The 17637-nt window shown below is 31.4% G+C and overlaps 1 protein-coding gene across 2 annotated transcripts; it reads left to right on the forward strand.

The window, feature by feature from the left end:
• The first annotated feature begins 1340 nt into the window (after positions 1 to 1340).
• LOC120356299 (band 7 protein AGAP004871-like) lies at positions 1341 to 11666 on the forward strand. 2 transcript variants are annotated; one of them, XM_039445218.1, is made up of 3 exons: positions 1341 to 1454; positions 4506 to 4661; positions 11523 to 11666. In XM_039445218.1, exons 1-3 carry the CDS (start codon positions 1368 to 1370, stop codon positions 11622 to 11624), a joined length of 345 nt encoding a protein of 114 aa, XP_039301152.1. In that variant the 5' UTR covers positions 1341 to 1367; the 3' UTR covers positions 11625 to 11666. The 2 variants fall into 2 exon arrangements, with proteins under 2 accessions (XP_039301152.1, XP_039301151.1); XM_039445217.1 differs by lacking the exon at positions 11523 to 11666 and adding an exon at positions 9480 to 9692.
• The last annotated feature ends 5971 nt before the right edge of the window (positions 11667 to 17637 follow it).

Here is a 17637-nt window from a genome sequence, read left to right on the forward strand (position 1 = left end):
AATTCATAAATGAAACAGAGCAGATGACGCAAACACAAGCGGTGCCCCTACTTGCATATTTAGCGCTTTCGTGACTATAAAAACAAAGTAAGGCTACAAAAGCGAATCATCTGATGAAAATCTTTAAACTATGTGGAATTTGCTTCAGAGTTCAGGAGCATAAATAAGAGTATAAGGTAAAGCTTATTCATATAAAATGAGCAATGCTTTTGCTTCTACCCGTTGGCTCATGAGCAAAACTTATGCTCCATGCTCTTGCTCATAAGCACTTGCGCTGGTTTTATTCATATGGGCCATGGTCAGTGATTTTATACTCCTGCTACATTATGTCCTTTTTGAGAATAATATGGAACTTGATTTTTGTTACGTATTTGAGGAATAAATACTGCATTCTAGCCTACTCTCCAATAAAATAAAACTCCTTCATGCTGTCTCTTCTACTTGAATAGTTTTAATCTTACAAAACTTGATTTCATGCCATCATTTTAATCTGTGGTCAATGAAACTCAGGCTTTAATTTTCTTCAACTTAATTAGTGTCATTACTCAATATTAACTGCATTTTTATCTAATAATTTTCTTAATTTGGCTAAGTGATTTTGTGTTTTGTTTCGATTTTGTATTATGTTTGGACTTTTTATCATCAAAAATAACTTTATTTCGAAGTGAAAAGTGTAAATTTAGGGCCGGTTTCCGAGCTCGGGATTTAGCTAAGTTCTAGACTTTAAACAGCTGGGGTAAGAAAATTGGCTTTCCGAAACGGGCGTAGTCGCAGTCATTGTCAAAGTCACGTTTGAATTAAATTTAAAAAAACTGGAAATTAAACAAAATAAAATGAGAGAAAATAGTGTAAAGTTTCAGCTATTTTGAATTATTTAGAAATGTTAATTGTCAAGGAAAAACGTTTCCAATTATAGAAATGAGAAAATAAAAACTGAGACTACTGTTATAAAAACTGCGACTACGCCCCGTTTTGGAAAGCTAATTTTCTGACTCCAGCTGTTTAAAGTCTAGAACTTACTAAATCCGAGCTCGGAAACCGGCCCTTAAAGTATAGTGCTCACTATCCTTAGTGTCCGGTTTCCCTTAGGGCGCTTTGGACTATATACGGCGAGGTGGAACTACCCTTGGCTCTCCCCACCATTCAAAGCCATACGCTAATAATAATAATTACTATATTAACTTAATCTTTGGTCCAATAAGTGCAACCAGAATAGTATGGTGTATACTCAGCATATTTTACCTGAAAATTAAGCAGAATCTATTCCATAATATATTTTATTTGATACTGATTATTACTCTGATTGAAAAGTGATACCATTTTTTATCCTATTTTAATACATTCGTCTATTTTTTTCAGATTCAGAAATGAGTTGTATTGAAATCATAGCAACCGTCGGCAGTATAATTCTCTTCATTGTCACATTTCCAATATCAGTCTTCATGTCTTTCAAGGTTTGTAAATATTAAATAGTTTTTTATTATTTATGAATTATTTTCCCTCCTGATTAATAAACGACAGCATGAGAAAACAAACCCATCTTGAAAAGCTGCCGAAAGATAGCAGCACTTGTTGGGTTACTAATTCACTCTAAACTCTCTCTTCTGATTGGGCAACAGTTTGTAATCTAACTCACAATTCAGCCAGTAGACGGCAGCAAATGTTGGGTCATATTCTAAACTCCGCCCACTCTCTCCTGATTGGTCGACAGTTTGTATTGTGATGTAGGCCTATGTGGTTCTAAACTTTGCCAATAGGTAGCTGCATTTGCTGGGTGATACGATTCTAATGTAACTTACTTTCAAATATATTTCTAAATTTCACTGATAGGTTGGTTTATTCTTTGAATATTCGATGAGAGTCTTTGTATAATGAATCATTGTAATTATTTGTTATGGAAGCAAATTTTGGGAGAAATCATGTTTGCTTCCATGTATTTATAAATAAATAAATTTTCTTCATATTCAATATCTTCTGATCTCTTCCGGAATCTCAATATACATTCGACTCTTTCATACTTATTTCTCTTACTATAGTGAGGTCCACGTTATAATGGCAGTGGAGTAAGATAGGAGAACAAGGTTGCCGATTCTCTGTGTTGTCAATGCCTTCTATAGACGGTATCTGATACAGGTTTATTGATGTATTATTAACTGTTCATTCTCGTTTAAAATAATCAATAATTATATTTTATTAAGCAAGAAATTATATTTTTCAATAATTTCATAATGAATGTTCATGAAATATTTTGTTAATTAATTATTAATTCTACATTGTTAAAAGACTATCTGGCAACAGAGCAAAGCGAGAAAGAGAGCTTTGTTGAATGATAAGACAAGGATAGCAATACCATTGGAAATCAAACACTGCCATTATAATGTGGACCTCACTATAGAGTCTAGAAGGCATTGAATTTGCATTGATATTTTGAAAGATCAAATTAGGTTGAAAGATCAAATATGGTATTTTATCAGGTTGAATGTGAATGAGCTTAAATATGATTCATGGTTTGGCGTTATTCAATAATTTCTATCTGTAAGTTTGACGTTTATGAATTTGCATATTGGTCTGCAGTACGAAATAGCAGTTTCTTGGATATTCAATGATCAAAAGAACCCAAATATGATGTCGTGAAAGGTTTTCAATTTTATTAGTTTTATTTAGCTTATTATTTGTAAAATACCATTTAGGTTAGGTTAGGTTAGGTTAGGTTAGGTTAGGTTAGGTTAGGTTACAAATTAGGTTATCAAATGCCCTGAATATATACATTTTAAGAGGATAGCTTTATTTAATTAATTAATTTATTCGCTTATTTTTAAGGAGTATGAAAAAGCAGAAATATTCTCTCATTACTACAGTGAGGTCCACGTTATAATGACAGTATTTGATCAGCAATGGCATTGCTATCCTTGTCAATCATTCAACAAAGTAGATAGCGCTATCCTTTTCCAGGTCCGCAACGTTGCCTGATCGCTTTTTAACAATTTAGTAGTATCTGTATAGATATGTGTAATAAATGACTAATTTCTTTAGAGATTCTCACAATTTATTTTAGACATTCTCATAAAAAATACTATGAAAATTTAGTTTTGCTATCCTTGTCTATCATTCGACAAAGCCGGTGGTTCTATCTTTTTCTAGGTCCACAACGATGCCAATTATGTTATTGATAGTGTAGAAATATAATTAATTAATGCAGAGAATCGGCATCGCTATTCTTCTATCTTTATCCACTGCCATTATAACGTGGACCTTACTATAGATCACAAACATGTTTTTATACAATGTATTCAATGTCTGTCACTCTCATATTATGTAGCCAGTATCTGTTGAATTTATCAACTTTCAAGAAATCGATGAATTAAATAAATATCACGGATTTTCGCAAAAATGTTCAAAAATTAAAATCGCTCAAACTCTCAGGAATTAGGTATATAGTACTTGACAAGAGGAACAATAATAGACATCACATTGGCGAAACTCACTCCTATTCTTAATTTATAAGCATTTGAAGAAGAGTTATTTTTCTGATCTGAGAGTGGAGGTAAATTGAAATTGAAATTTATTCATAACACTGACAATTTACAAACAAAAGTAAATGAACTTAACAAATCAGTACAATAATTTTGAAAAAATAGAAAACTAAAATACATAATATAATATATCTTCTAATTTTATTTATATAAATGAAAATAATTAAAAACTAACAAAACATTATGTAGCGTCAGAGTTATGATAAGGGTACTTCATAAGCTAGAAGTATAAAGACTATGTTTGAGTGAATAACTCACCCTGTATTGTAGCGAAACGTCTCATATTATAGCACAACACTTGTTAGGTCCACCTCTATCTTATATCAACCAAATCTGGGAAATTCGCATTTTTCATAGAATCCATTAATTTTTGCAAAAATGCTCAAAAATTAAATCGATCAAACTCTCAGGAATAATAGGACTTGACGTAAGGAACAATAATATATGTCATCACATTGGCGAAATTTACTCCTATTCTCAATTTATAAGCATTGAAGATGAGTAATTTTTCTTAAGTTATAAGCATTTGAAGATGAGTTATTTTTCTGATCTGAGAGTGGAGATGAGATTTTGTTTCAGTGAATAACTCATCCTGTATTGTAGTGAAAAGTCTAATATTATAGCACGACACTTGTTAGGTCAACCTCTATCCACCGTCCGAATATCAACCAATCTTGGAGATTTGCATTTTTCAAAAATAATATATGTTATTGTACTCAGTATGTCACTCTCATCCGTAGCTATTGAATCTATAAACGTTCAAAATAAAATATGTATTGTACTCTGTAGGTATTGTACTCTGTAAGTTTGAAATGTTTTGTTGGCAAAAATAAAAAATACAACAGCTTAGAAATACATAATAAGTAATTCAAATTTGACAACTATTGTATTATTGAAATTGAATACTATCAATTTCTGTCAATTTATTTTGTATCTTTCAATCTATTAACGTTCGAAATTTTCTATTTTCAGATTGTTCAAGAGTACGAGAGAGCAGTTATCTTCAGATTGGGTCGTGTGAGAACGGGCGGGGCCAGAGGCCCCGGTATATTCTTCATACTTCCCTGTATTGATTCCTACTGTAAGGTGGATCTGAGAACTGGGTCATTTGACGTCCCCCCACAAGAGGTAAAAACATACCTGAATCATAAACATAACAGATTACAAAATGTATATATTCTTGATATTTATATTATATTATATTTAAAAATATATTTTACACTTGGACAGATCAAAAATGCGATTTGTTATGCGAACGTTATGCGATTATTATTAAACGAAAATTGCAATTGAATGCTGTAAATCACCCTGAAGACTTCTGCTACTGCAAATATTGACAACAGGGTAAACAGCTAGATGGAAATTCGATGAGCGCTACTATACAAAAATTGTTTGTCATTCACGGGCTGACAATGGTTATTTGTATTTCTAGACTGAAAAATGCCACTTTTTCTCCCTGAAGGGAAAGATTGATGCCCGAGGCGAAGCCGAGGGCAACAATTTCCCTGAGGGAGAAAAAGCATTTTTCACTCCTAATATACAAAACATTTTTCCTCCAACTACATTTTTATAAAAACTGCAAATAAAATCATTTTTAAAAACTTATGTGACCAGTAACAATGTATTACAACATAACCTGAAAAGTAAACAGCTGGCTTGTAATCACAGTTCACCGCCGACAGCGCTATGTGCTATCTGTCGGCAAAAGTTGCAACAACAATGGCCGACTCAACTACAACTATAATGAAGTTCCCGTTTAAAATTTGATTAGTTAATGAGAAATATTCGTTGGCTGGTATTTTGAATAAATGGAAAATGAAAAAATATTCATACATTTTTATAGTTTACTGATATACTATTTGTAATAATTTTAGCATACAAACATATATTTCATATATTGATCAAATGTCTGGTTGCGGTATTGAATTTAGTTGGTTCAATGAGACTACTCTATATGCTTCCTCATCTGAGCTTAGACCTTCTAACCTATTTCAAATGTAAGTTTTTAAAATAGAGATGCTTCCCATGTTATTTAAATGGAGTTACTTTTATGCTCTAGGGAGTTTTTCTGTTTTTTCTTCCCGAGACCGAAAAAGTGACACTTTAGTATTATGTTCCAGGGAGTAAAGTAAGCACTTTAAACTGTAGGTGGGGGAAAATAATTTTGGTATAGTAGCGCTCATCGAGTTTCCATCTAGGTGTTTACCCTGTTGTCAATATTTGCAGTAGCAGAAGTCTTCGTGGTGATTTACAGCATTTAATTGGGATTTTCTTTTAATAATAATTATTCATTAATTAGCATTTGAAGAAATGAAACTTCTATTATATTTCCATCTGTAAATGCGATTTGAGTTGATAGAGAGGTCCACGTATTAATGGCATTTATGAGTACACTACCCAAATAACGCTCTTGCTTGTGAATAAGTAATTAACATGGTACTGCAAAGTATGCTATAACGGATTTTTGAAGTATATTCATAGCTATAGTTAGGTCCAAGTTATAATGACAGTGGAGAAAAATACAAGAACAGCGCTGCTGATTCTCTGCCTTGCCACTGCCTTCTATAGAATATAGCAGATACCCGTGAAATATTAACTGATGGAGTGAGTCAATTTTGTAGTCCAACGAACTTTACCTTTAAAAAGGTTTGAACACTTAGGCTAGGCACACACCAGTTAGTCAAGACAAGACAAGACATGATCAGACACGTTTAGTCACAATACTTTACATTGTTGCTTATGACGCGACTCACACTGATTAGTCATTGCAATTAGACAGGTATTCATAAGCAACTATGGAGTAGTATTGTGCCTGAACGTGTCTGATCATGTCTTGTCTTGTCTTGACTAACTGGTGTGTGCCTAGCCTAAGTGTTCAAAACTTGAAGCTGTTTGATCAATTCTTTCTAAAGTAATTGTAGAACATACAGACAGAAAACGACTCTGGCCTCTAGTAAGTCAAAAGTGTGAATGCATAGTAACTAGTAGTTCTGTGAACAGTAGACCTCACGCAGTATTCTCATCCACAAGTACCTGATTGAAACTATAGACCTTATGGAAATACAGCAATAGACTGGCTTCTCCACACATCTGTGTAATCACTTGTCAGCTGATTTATTATATATTCTATATATATTCTACTATATTCTATAGTCTGATTTTACTCTAATATTGGCGTATGAAGGAGGCTCCTTTTTCCTTTTATGTTATCCTTGAAATGCAAAATTTCCAAAAACCTTGTATATACGTCGACGCGCAATTAAAAAAGGAACATACCTGTCAAATTTCATGAAAATCTATTGCGACTATAATCTATAACGACTTGAATCTTAGACCTCACTTAGCTCGGTCAATAAATTAATGAAATATTAACTGTTCACTCTTGTCAAATGATCAATAACTATATTATATTTGCCAAGAAAACATATATTTTCAATGATTTTATATAAATTTTAATAATTGAGATAAAATATTTTGTTACTAAATTATATTTCTACATTGTTAAAAGATCTGACAACGTTGCGGCGATAGAAAATGATAACATCATTTGCTTTGTCAATCAATCAATCTCTTTATTCAAAATATACATCAAAACGCACATGAGTGCGTCTTTCATTATTTTTATTATTTTTAACAAAATAATAAAATAAATACAAGTAAAAACAAAATACATCAACAATAGGTAGTCTAAATACATAATGTGTTGGCACTATAAAATTCTTCATAACTGTACTATATACCAATTATTCCACTATATAGGCTACTTTTTCAGTTTGTTTTTAAACCTTGTTAAAAATATATCCTTTCTCCTAAGTGCAACATTAATATTCCTGTTCTTACTTTTTACATACTCTTTATAAATGCTCTTTCCAATTGAGTTTGTTATCTAGATCAAGGCCTGAAAATTTTATGTTCCATTTACGGAGCTAGATAAGGATAGTGCTATCTGCTTTCTCGAATGATAGGTAGGCAAGGATTGCAACACCACTGTTCAACAAATACTGCCATTATAACGTGGACCTCACTATATGTGCTTATAGTAGCTTATGTGCTTCAATTTGCATCAGCTTCTATCCATAGGAATAGTTAGTTCTAAGAAGCTGGGTTGTATCAATCAGGATTTGCTGTCTTAATACTGTATTAATTTTCAGATAATTCTACTAAAATTCCTTAGAAGAAAGTTTTTTTAGTAAATCAAGTGAAATTCAGTTATTACTGAAGCATTTTAGGTTACTTTAAGAAGTTATATAGAAGCAATTTTCAGTTAATAGAAGTGCTTTGTTACTTTTTCATTCTTAACAATTTTAAATTTATCCTTTCTTATTTTTGAACATAAAATTTTACTATAAATAACGTAGTCTAGTATCTAACAGTTACACTAAACAATAGAAAAACAATATATTGAATTTTTAAATTACAACTTTATAGCAACCAAATGAAATTCTATGTACTAATTCAAATTGCACTTTAAACTTTATCCAAAGGTAGGCTTACCATAGCAGCCTACAGACATGGCACTATGCACTACTTTGTGAGACTTTCCCTCTTTTTCGAGAGTGAAAAAATATAACCCATCTATCAGAAAGTTTACTATTCACTATTAGTGCTGAAATTAAATTTTGGAATATCATTTCCCTGTAAAATGAACAAATTACTTTGAAATGTTGAAAGTCTCACTTTATATCAAATTAATATTCTTGAGTGTAATAACCTTATTATTCTTCACTTAAAATAATTTTCTATTTAAGATTTTCAATGCTATCAAAATTTAGGTGTAGAGCAGTTTTAGGCTATAGTGAGGTCCAGGTTATAATGGCAGTGTTTGATTAGCATGTTATTGCTATCCTTGTCTATCATTCAACAAACCGGATAGCGCTATCTCTTTTACGCTTTGCTCTGTTGCCAGATCGTTTTTTAACAATGTAGAATTATTCATTAACTAACAAAATATTTCATCTCAATTATGGAAATTCATTATGAAATTATTGAAAAATATAATTTTTTGCTTAATAAAATATAATTGATTATTTTAAACGAGAATGATCAGTTAAGGTTGTGCAAAGGCTAAAATTAAACTTTCTACTCGTGATATTTTTCAAAGTTTTTCGATTTTTATATCTTCAAGCTATTAAAATGAAAAAGTTTTCTCAGGAAAACATTTTTTTTCTGATCATTACTTTTTGAGATATGAGCGCCCAAAGTTTGAATTTTTGGGACAGAACATTTCAAATTCGGTAAGAGATAAATCCATGAGATTTAGAGGATAGATTCTTCATGGTATTGTTGATCTAGTTAAACAATTTTTTTTGAAAATATCAATTTCTAAGATAGTTATTCTATTCACTAAAAATAACCAAAAATAACTTTTAGTTGAGTTATTCTTGGTAAATTGAATAACTTTTTCAAAAATTGATTTTTTTCAGAAAATTCTTGTTTTACTAGATCAACAATACCATGAAAAATCCATCCTCCAAATCTCATGGATTTATATCTTACCGAATTTGAAATGTTCTGTCCCAAAAATTCAAAATTCAGGCGCTCATATCTTAAAAAGTAATGATCGGAAAAAAAGTTTTCCTGAGAAAACTTTTTCATTTTGATAGCTTGATGATATACAAATCGAAAAACTTTGAAATATATCACGAATAGAAAGTTTATTTTTAGCCTTTGCACAGCCTTAGTATAACATCAATAAACCTGTATCAGCTACCGTCTATAGAAGGCATTGGCAAGACAGAGGTTCGGCAACGTTGTTCTCTCTTTCTCCACTGCCATTATAACGTGGACCTCACTATAGTGATTGTTGCTCTCGCCTAGTCATATCCTTATTTTGGTTCGATTTGTAATTGATAAATAAAATAAATTCGTTATAATGAATACTTTTTTCGAAATAAGACTGGTTTTATGAGTAGAACTTTATTTCACAAGCTAGTAAAACTGTTCTAGGTGTTGACTAGAGACTCAGTGACTGTTCATGTAGACGCAGTTGTATTCTACAGAGTTAGCAGCCCCACAATGGCAACTAACAATGTCGAAGACTTCAGGTATCAAAAAAGAAAATTTAGAAAAAAAAATTATCCTGCACCATCCATTCCTCACCCGCTTTTGCTGTTTTTAGAGAAGAAAATGTGGTTTTGGTTTTGACTATAGTGGAGAAAATTTAAATTTATTTGGTTTTGATTGTACATAAAAAAGTTGAAATTTTTGGTTTTGATTTTAGAGAAGGAGTTGAAATTGTGGTTTTAATTTGATTTCAGATGAGTTGAAATTTGTGGTTTTCATTTTGATTGCAAAACACTTGAATATCAAGAAGCAATGTATATGCATCTTATATATAGAATATTGATTTTGTTGATTTTATTGTACTAGATATCATTGCAATCATTCATATCAGATGATTTTCTTTTAGACTATCTATATTTTTTCACTCATCCATAGATTAATGTTTCATTCCAGCACCATCATAGGCTATCATTGTTAGTGTTGAAATTCAATTTTAGAATATCATTTCCCTGTCAAATGGACAAAAGTAAAATAGCTTTAAAATGTTATACGTCCCACTTTATATCAAATCAATATTGTTGAGATTTCAGGACCATCATAGGCTATCATTGTTAGTGATGAAATTTTACTTTGTAATATCATTTCACTGTCAAATGAACAACAGATAAATTGCTTTGAAATATTATAAGTCCCACTGTATATCAAATTGAAATTTTTGAGATAGCCTTATTTTTTCTATGTTGTAATCAATTCTTTTCCACTGTTAAACGTTAAATGAAAAACACTTTCAAGTGAAAACTTGATAACTCTTAATACACGCTGAACAAATTCCATAATCTACAGTATCAGCAAATAAGTTTGAATTTCAAATTGAAACGGTATTGATGAAGTGAAATAAATACTGGAAAACAAGGGTTTTCATTTGGAGAAAGATGAAGATAACCCTAACATTGGATATATTGAGAAGAAATCAATTAGTATCAGTATGGATTGATAAACAATATAATCATGAAAAATGATTTAAATTGAAAAAAATATCTATTGCATTTTTCTTTTATATCAAATCATTTGTCAAGATGATATTATTTATCATACATACTGATTGATTTCTTCTCAATATCTCCAGTGATTGGGTTGTCTTTATCTTTCTCCAAATGAAAACCCTTGTTTTCCAGTTTTTCACTTCATGAATACCGTTTCAAATTGAAATTTAAACTCATTTCCACAATGAGAAAATTCAAAACCAACCAATCAATAAAAATGCTTTGAATTGGAAAGTAAATATAGTTCTTACAGAGCTCAAATCACTGATATATTCCAAATCACCGAATTCCATTTTTATCAAAAAACATTTCCAAGCATTTCAAAAACTGTGGAATTCATAAAACATCAGTCACACAATCATAATACACATGACGTTTGTAGTGAACAATTATGTTTCCAATGTTTATTTTAACAATATTATTTATTCATTATATTTGTTTTTTGGAGCTCAAATCACTGATCTATTCAGCTTAATTCAATTTTTATCAAGAAACATTTCCTCCAATCATATCTTATCCCATCGCAGAGATTGACATCTCTGCTATTGTTTCTCCAATCTCCTCATTTACTATTTATTTATTATTTTACAAAGGCGACTTTATAGAAGTATTTTAAGCCTAGGTGATGATGATGAGTTGAATGATAATACAATGAAGGTAGCGTTAGGAATGAATAAAAATTATAGGTTTACACTAGGTTTTCATCATCGAATCTGTCATTTTTCTTTCAACTGAAGCAAATTCAAGCACCTCATCAGATCTATCTTTCATATCTTATATCATCCACTGTGGAATTTATAAAACATCAGTCACATAGTCTCAAAATACACATGATTTTTGTAGTAATCAATTCTGTTCCTCATTTTTATTTCAACAATTATTCATAGTTTATTTTGTCGATTTGCACGTTTTGAGTGACTGTGTATGTGCGTGTGTGTGTCAGGTGCTGACAAGGGATTCTGTCACTGTGTGTGTGGATGCTGTAATCTATTACAAGGTCAATAGACCAATGGCAGCCATCGTCAATGTCAGCAACTATGGGTAGCGTATCATTCTCAAATACTCAAATTATTCATCTAAATTAGTCAAATTCAATAGAATTATTACAGTTATTGAGTTGGTGATAAAGCGGACTACCACATATCAGTAGGCCTATCAGTTTATATAAAACACATGTGGGCATCATCTATTATTATTATTATGAGGAAGGAATTGGCTTATACAGAGTGCGGCAGCGAAACTTCCTTTTTTAAAGTAAATAACACTCTTTGTATGGATCAGAAAATTTGTATTTATTTTTTTAAACGTAGACACATATATAAAGTTTTGTTTCAATTACTTTTAAATATCAAATCAGGCAGATGACGTCCCCCATTCTCCATACACTGAGTAACCAATTTCTGGCGTTTGTCATGACTCCTGTCAGCATTGCAGTTGTTATGTTAGCAATTTCTTCCATGATATTGGTTTTCAAATCTTGGGCGGTTCAAATAAACACTCATAATTAACCCCCATAGAAAAAAATCATAAGGGTTCAAATCGCGAGATCGGGCTGGCCACTCCAAATCGCTCCTAATTGAGATGAGGCGTCCTAGAAAGTGTTCCCTCAATTGAAGTAACGTTCAGAAAGTTCCTGCACAGTTGCCATCTTGTATGGATGGAAATGAAGATCATCATGAAGAATTCGTCTCACAGAACGATCGGAAAGTCCAAGAGCAGACGCATGTTTGCGCGCAGAACGCTGTGGTGATCTTAACATTGAAACTCTCACTGCCTCAATGTTCTCAGGTGACTTAATGGGCCGAGGGACTTTAGTTCTTCGTCTTGTCGCTCTTGCAGTTTGTCTGAACGTATTGACCCACGTAACAATTGTTTTCCGGTCCGGGAAAGTAGAAAAATGGGCTAAATTAAAGTGACTTCGAAATGCATGCTGGGTTGTGATCACAGAACATTCACTCGAAAAATACGTCTCAACGGCAAATTCACGCTTCTCATTGTTCCAATGCATGATGGCGAATGAACATGTCGGGAAGAAAACTTTATGATCTGACCCAAAGACCTTAAAGATGCATAGACTCACATGCAGCGTTAGTGTCGTACTTGGAATTGAAATCCGCCATTGAGGGGGCAACCCATAAGATTATTACATACCAATGCCACCAATGCCTTTGTGATCTATAGTATTACAAATAAATAATATCATAGAGAAACAATAGCATAAGTAGATATCCCATGGCATAGGGCGTTTATGTCGCAACTTTTACTGTTATCTCAGGCCGATAGCCCACGTAATTCTTTCCCGTAAAGCTTTATGACGCTGGTAGTATCTCATATTGTGCCGTTCATACACTCTTACCCGGTCAAAACAGTAAAAATCAACAATTAATAATCGACAGTAATCGGCTTAGGATAACAGTAAAAGTTGCGACATAAACGCCCTATACCATGGAATATCTACTTACGCTATTGTTTCTCTATGATAATATATAATATCTCGTGCTAGAATACCTCAATGGTGGCCTTCAATTTCAAGTAAGAGCTATCATTGGGAAGGCATGGGCATTGTGGCTATATCTCTTCAAGGTCTTTGATCTGACCTCTCTAACGAGACCAAATTTGCTCTACTACGATATCAGCTGACTGAATGGCGTTCACTTTAAGAAAGGAAGTTTTGCTGCCTCACCCGGTATAGCCCTACATGTATGGGATATGAATAAATGTTCGACGCATTATCACAATCATAATATGAACTAATGGTCTGATTACATGCAATTTTTCATAACGGTTCTGAACTAAACGAGGATCATTCCTCGAGGATTATAGGCGTATTCTCATTGATATTAATCAATCAAAATCAATTTAATAATCAGAACAAATTCATCCAATTTGTGATTCAAATTTTATGCAAGAATAAAAGCACAACCAAACAGAGGTTTCTCCAAGTGAATTTATGGCGAATTTGGTAGCACGCGCGGCTCATGAATCAAAGGTTGTGGGTTTGAGACCGATTGTAATTTTTTGCTGAGAATTTTCAACTCTGATGAGGAATATCCAAGTAATAACCTAACCTATCACATAACACATAACCTATTTTTGGACAATTCTTGTTCCCCTCCCAATCATTCATAGTTGAGAATTATATATATATCTATCAATGTATAAATAATAAAAAATGTTGACATAATAATAAATAATCCTAATTTTTATGATTCCTGGACAAAGGAGATTGTAATTTACACACAACACTTTCCTATAGTGAAGTCCACGTTATAATGGCAGTGTTTGATTAGCAATGATATTGCTATCCTTGTTTATCATTCAACAAATCGGTTAGCGCTATCTCTTTCCCGCTTTGCTCTGTTGCTAGATCGTCTTTTAACTAGGTAGAATTAATAATTAATTAACAAAATATTTCATCTATTATGAAATTATTAAAAAATATAATTTCTTGCTTAATAAAATATAATTGATTATTTTAAACGAGAATGAACATTTAATATTGAATCAATAAACCTGTATCAGCTACCGTCTATAGAAGACATTGACAAGACAGAGGATCGGCAACGTTTTTCTCCTATCTTTCTCCAATGCCATTATAACGTGGACCTCACTATAGTGCAAAGCACGGGTTACCGTAATAAAAAAGTGTACGTATACGGTATAATTCAATTCAAGTAAGTTACAATACATTCTGGTCTATACACGAATCTACAATAAATTACAGTACAACAGCTAATTATGCAACAAATTTCACATATTATGAAAACTTATTAATTACAATAAAGATTGAATGCAACATAGAATATTGATAATATAGTATTGTAATGTAACTACATAATCAGCGGTGTTTCAACAATGAATAAATGATAATTTCAATGAATAAATATACACCCCACTATAAATTGTATGTGTTGGGGTATAAGTAATTATTGCTTATTGCGTGTTATAATAATTACTATTTACAAACTTCTACAAAATTAGAATATCATTCCCATACATTCAAATGGGACTATTCATACTCGGTTGTCTAGGCTGACTGTGAATAGTATCATTAGAACACATGAGAATTATAATATTTTCACTGTGCCGGTACCACCGAATCTGATACTGATATGTGGGATCCGCCTTTATTCTTATTTTCTACATTGAAATTCCAGATTTTTTAGAATTAGTTCCATTTTTCACCTTCTTTGTAGTCTAGTTCTTGCAGATAACCAAACAAAGATCACTTTCAATTTCTTCTACTTTTTAATTTCTTCAAAAAATTTTCAATTTCAATTTTCAACATTTCAATTTCAATTTTTATTTTTTCAATTTCAATTGTAAACTTTTCAATTTTTCTACTTTTTCTTACACTGCTTTACTTTTCCAAGTATTATTTTCTAATCTAATCTTGTCATACTGTACTCGTATCTAATTTAGGCTACTTGATTTCTTTTGAATTTGATGAAACTTCACTGTTTCCGGTTTACTAAAATTTGTTGTAATTAAAGGCGTTTTTTAAATTTTATCTTAAATTTGGTGCTCAATTCCATTTCTCTATACTCTTATTTGCACAGCGTTAACTTATTTTTTTCTCAATTTATGCGGTCTTTGTCTTACTCCTTTCATCTTCTGTTTTACTCTTTTTGCTTCCTCTTTCCACTTCTTTTGCTCTCTCTTTTCATATTCTTTTTCTTTCTTGCGTCTTCATACACGCCTCATAGAACTACTTCGTCAAATTCTTCATTTTTTTATTCAATTAGTAATACCATAGCGTAAGTAGATATTCCATGGTATAGGGTGTTTATGTCGCAACTTTTACTGTTATCTCAAGTCAATTACTATAGGTTATCGTGGATTTTTACTGTTTTGGCTGGTGAGAGTGTATGAACGCCACAATATGAGAGACTACCAGCGTCACACAGCTTTTTGGGAAAGAACTACGTGGACTATCGGCTTGAGATAACAGTAAAAGTTGCGACATAACGCCCTATACCATGGCATATCCACTTGAGCTATTGTTTCTCTATGGTAATACATTATTCTCATCTTATTTTTCTTGTGATAGTTTGTCAATTGAAGAAATCCAATGAAGTTAATCTCCGTTCTTGTATCCTCCATTTTTCAATTGACTTTTCATTTAATTATTCAACGAAATAAGAATCAAATTTCAGTATTATTAAAAAACAGAATAATGAGAATCAAATTTCAGTATTATTAAAGAACATAATAATGAGAATCAAATTTCAGTATTATTAAGAAACATAATAATAATAATACTAAAATTTGATTCATAATTCGTTAAATAGGCTAATTAAATGAAAAGTCAATTGAAAAAAAAATGGAGGATACAAGAGCGGAGATTATCAATTTGATTTGATTTTTTCAATTGACAAACCATCACAAGAAAAATAAGATGAGAATAATGTATTAACTTACTAATTTAATAGAAAAAAATTACAATCTCCGTTCTTGTATCCTCCATTTTCCAATTGACTTTTCATTTAATTATTTAACAAATTAAGAATCAAATTTCAGTAAAACTGAACTAAATACCGGTAAAACAAAACAAAGTCCAGGAAAACTGAACAACAACTGGAGCTAAGAACTGTAAAACTTAACGAAAATTCAGTTAGTCTGTTAGGGTTGCCGATTATTTGAAATTCTTTTGAAAGTGCATAAAAATCTGAATCCTTTGTTAGCCTTGATACATTTCCAAGTCCCCAATTATCCAAATAATTTTCTTGAAACATTAGTAGATAGCTTGGAGCTTGTTACCCTTTTTGCTTGAAGATTTACATGAATATTTTATAAATATTGCTTTTTTACTGATTAGTAACCTATTTGTGCATGAAAATTATTTAGTACTTACATGAGTTTGAAAATAATGCATGAATTTTATATAAGTCAAGTTAAGTTAGTTAAATTTTATTTGGTTGAAGATATTATATTTCATTATGTTCCATATTTATTTATTCATACAATAAGTACATCATCGGAATGATAGGGAGAGGAAAAATGAGGTATCCTTGTGCTATTCCTCTCCCAAATTTAGATAAGGTTACACATAGTCAAAAATAGGTTAAATCTTGTAGTTTTATATAGATGAGCAAAGCAATAATTAAGCAATCATAAGCAATCATATACATTCCTTAATTTGTTATACTCGTATAATACTGTAAAATAATATGTAGTACCGTACTATAGAGAATCTACAAAAAATACTACCATATACGAATTATGAAGGTTATTAGGCTATTCAATGAATAATAACATAGTTAAAACCAACTCTATTCTCTATGTTACTGAACAATACCCATAAAAAAATATTAAATGAAACATATTCATTTGAATCAATGTGAAGACCTACAGCATATACAATATAGTGTCACATTTTTCTATACTCACCCAAGCTAACATTACAGACAAGAAAACCGTCAAACCGGCTAACTTTGACAGTTTTCAACTTTGACTTGAAATTCAGTTCTATTATTATTTTAATAGTTTTTTTCTCTTGTGCTCAAAACTTAGGTCTTTAATAATACTTCAAATATAACATTCAATTTCATTATTATTCTAACCAGTTCTGAGAAAAAAATACAAAATATGGTATTGGGGACACCAATACAATCTATTTATTTATTTATTAGAACAGTCACAAACACGATATTTGGAAAGAGAAACAGGCAATTGCCCAAAACTTCTTCAATTCCTTGATTTTGGCACATAAATAGTCCAAAGTGAGGTTAAAATTTCTGTTTTTCACCAAAGATTAACACTCAGAGAATACGTATTCGAGATAATTTGCCTGAAATAAGACAATTAAGTGGTTGAAGGCTAACTTGTGACATTAGATTTTGGATAATATTTTCCATATTCATAATAAAAATACTTTTACTGTAAAATAATTGAATAATTGAGTGTTCACAATAGAAGTTATTAAAAGCGCAATTTCTAGGTTAGTGATAGTAGATTGTTATTACTGTTAAAAAAGTATCTTAGCTGATAATTAGATGTCAAAAACGTTCTTACATATTTTCAATGATGTGTTCCCCACAATCCACAAGGCCAGAACC

Source organism: Nilaparvata lugens, unplaced genomic scaffold, assembly GCF_014356525.2.
Source record: "Nilaparvata lugens isolate BPH unplaced genomic scaffold, ASM1435652v1 scaffold6428, whole genome shotgun sequence".
Lineage (NCBI taxonomy): Eukaryota > Metazoa > Arthropoda > Insecta > Hemiptera > Delphacidae > Nilaparvata > Nilaparvata lugens.